The sequence below is a fragment of the Buceros rhinoceros genome, unplaced genomic scaffold (assembly GCF_000710305.1).
Source record: "Buceros rhinoceros silvestris isolate BGI_N320 unplaced genomic scaffold, ASM71030v1 scaffold37381, whole genome shotgun sequence".
Classification (NCBI taxonomy): Eukaryota; Metazoa; Chordata; class Aves; order Bucerotiformes; family Bucerotidae; genus Buceros; species Buceros rhinoceros.
The window spans coordinates 4293-5061 of NW_010393121.1; the positions used below are offsets into that span (position 1 = coordinate 4293).

Consider the following 769-nt stretch of genomic DNA (forward strand, 5'->3'; position numbering starts at 1 on the left):
TCCCTCCAACCCACTAGTAATGTCCCTTTTTTACTTTCTCAAAACTAGGCAATTCAAAAGGAGAAAATGCAGCAAACTGGCTCACGGCAAAAAGTGGCAGAAAGAAACGGTGCCCCTATACCAAGCATCAAACTCTCGAGCTGGAAAAGGAGTTTCTATTCAATATGTACCTGACTCGTGAGCGTCGCCTAGAGATCAGCCGCACAGTCCACCTCACAGACAGACAAGTTAAAATCTGGTTTCAGAACCGCAGAATGAAACTGAAGAAAATGAACAGAGAGAATAGGATTCGGGAGCTCACAGCCAACTTTAATTTCTCTTGATGAACCTATAAACACATTTTTATGGTTTAAAGAGCCAGTATCATTTTCCTAAACTGTAGTCATCCGCACCTGTATGGATTAACGATTTCAGACGTTCTCAATCTGTTCTTAACCTCTCAAGAGCTACTTTGGGGTGGGGTGAGTGGACTAAAGTCACGGTAATACACAAAATACTGTGCTTGAACCTTCCTGCTTCCTTCAGCCTTCCCCGGGGCCGATTTGTTCGTTTAAACTTTGAATCACAGAAATACCATTTCAGGAGCTGCAAATATTTCCGCCCCCATCTCTCTCTCCCTGAAAAGTAAACAAGCTTGGTGAGAGGCACATTCTTTTGAATTATAAGTGGCATAACTTGGACTGTATGTAGCTGCAGAGTGAAGAATTTAAGCCTTGCCATATTTCTATATAATGGGAGCTTCCCCCCCCCCCCCCCCCCCTTTCCTTTT

At 43.6% G+C, this 769-nt stretch overlaps 1 protein-coding gene across 1 annotated transcript in view; it reads left to right on the forward strand.

The window, feature by feature from the left end:
* Window positions 1-323, forward strand: part of HOXA10 (homeobox A10) — a 3203-nt gene extending 2880 nt beyond the window's left edge. The window contains exon 4 of the mRNA XM_010144755.1: window positions 49-323. Within this exon, the coding sequence (XP_010143057.1) occupies window positions 49-323 (275 nt within the window). The remainder of the gene's footprint in view (window positions 1-48) is intronic.
* The last annotated feature ends 446 nt before the right edge of the window (window positions 324-769 follow it).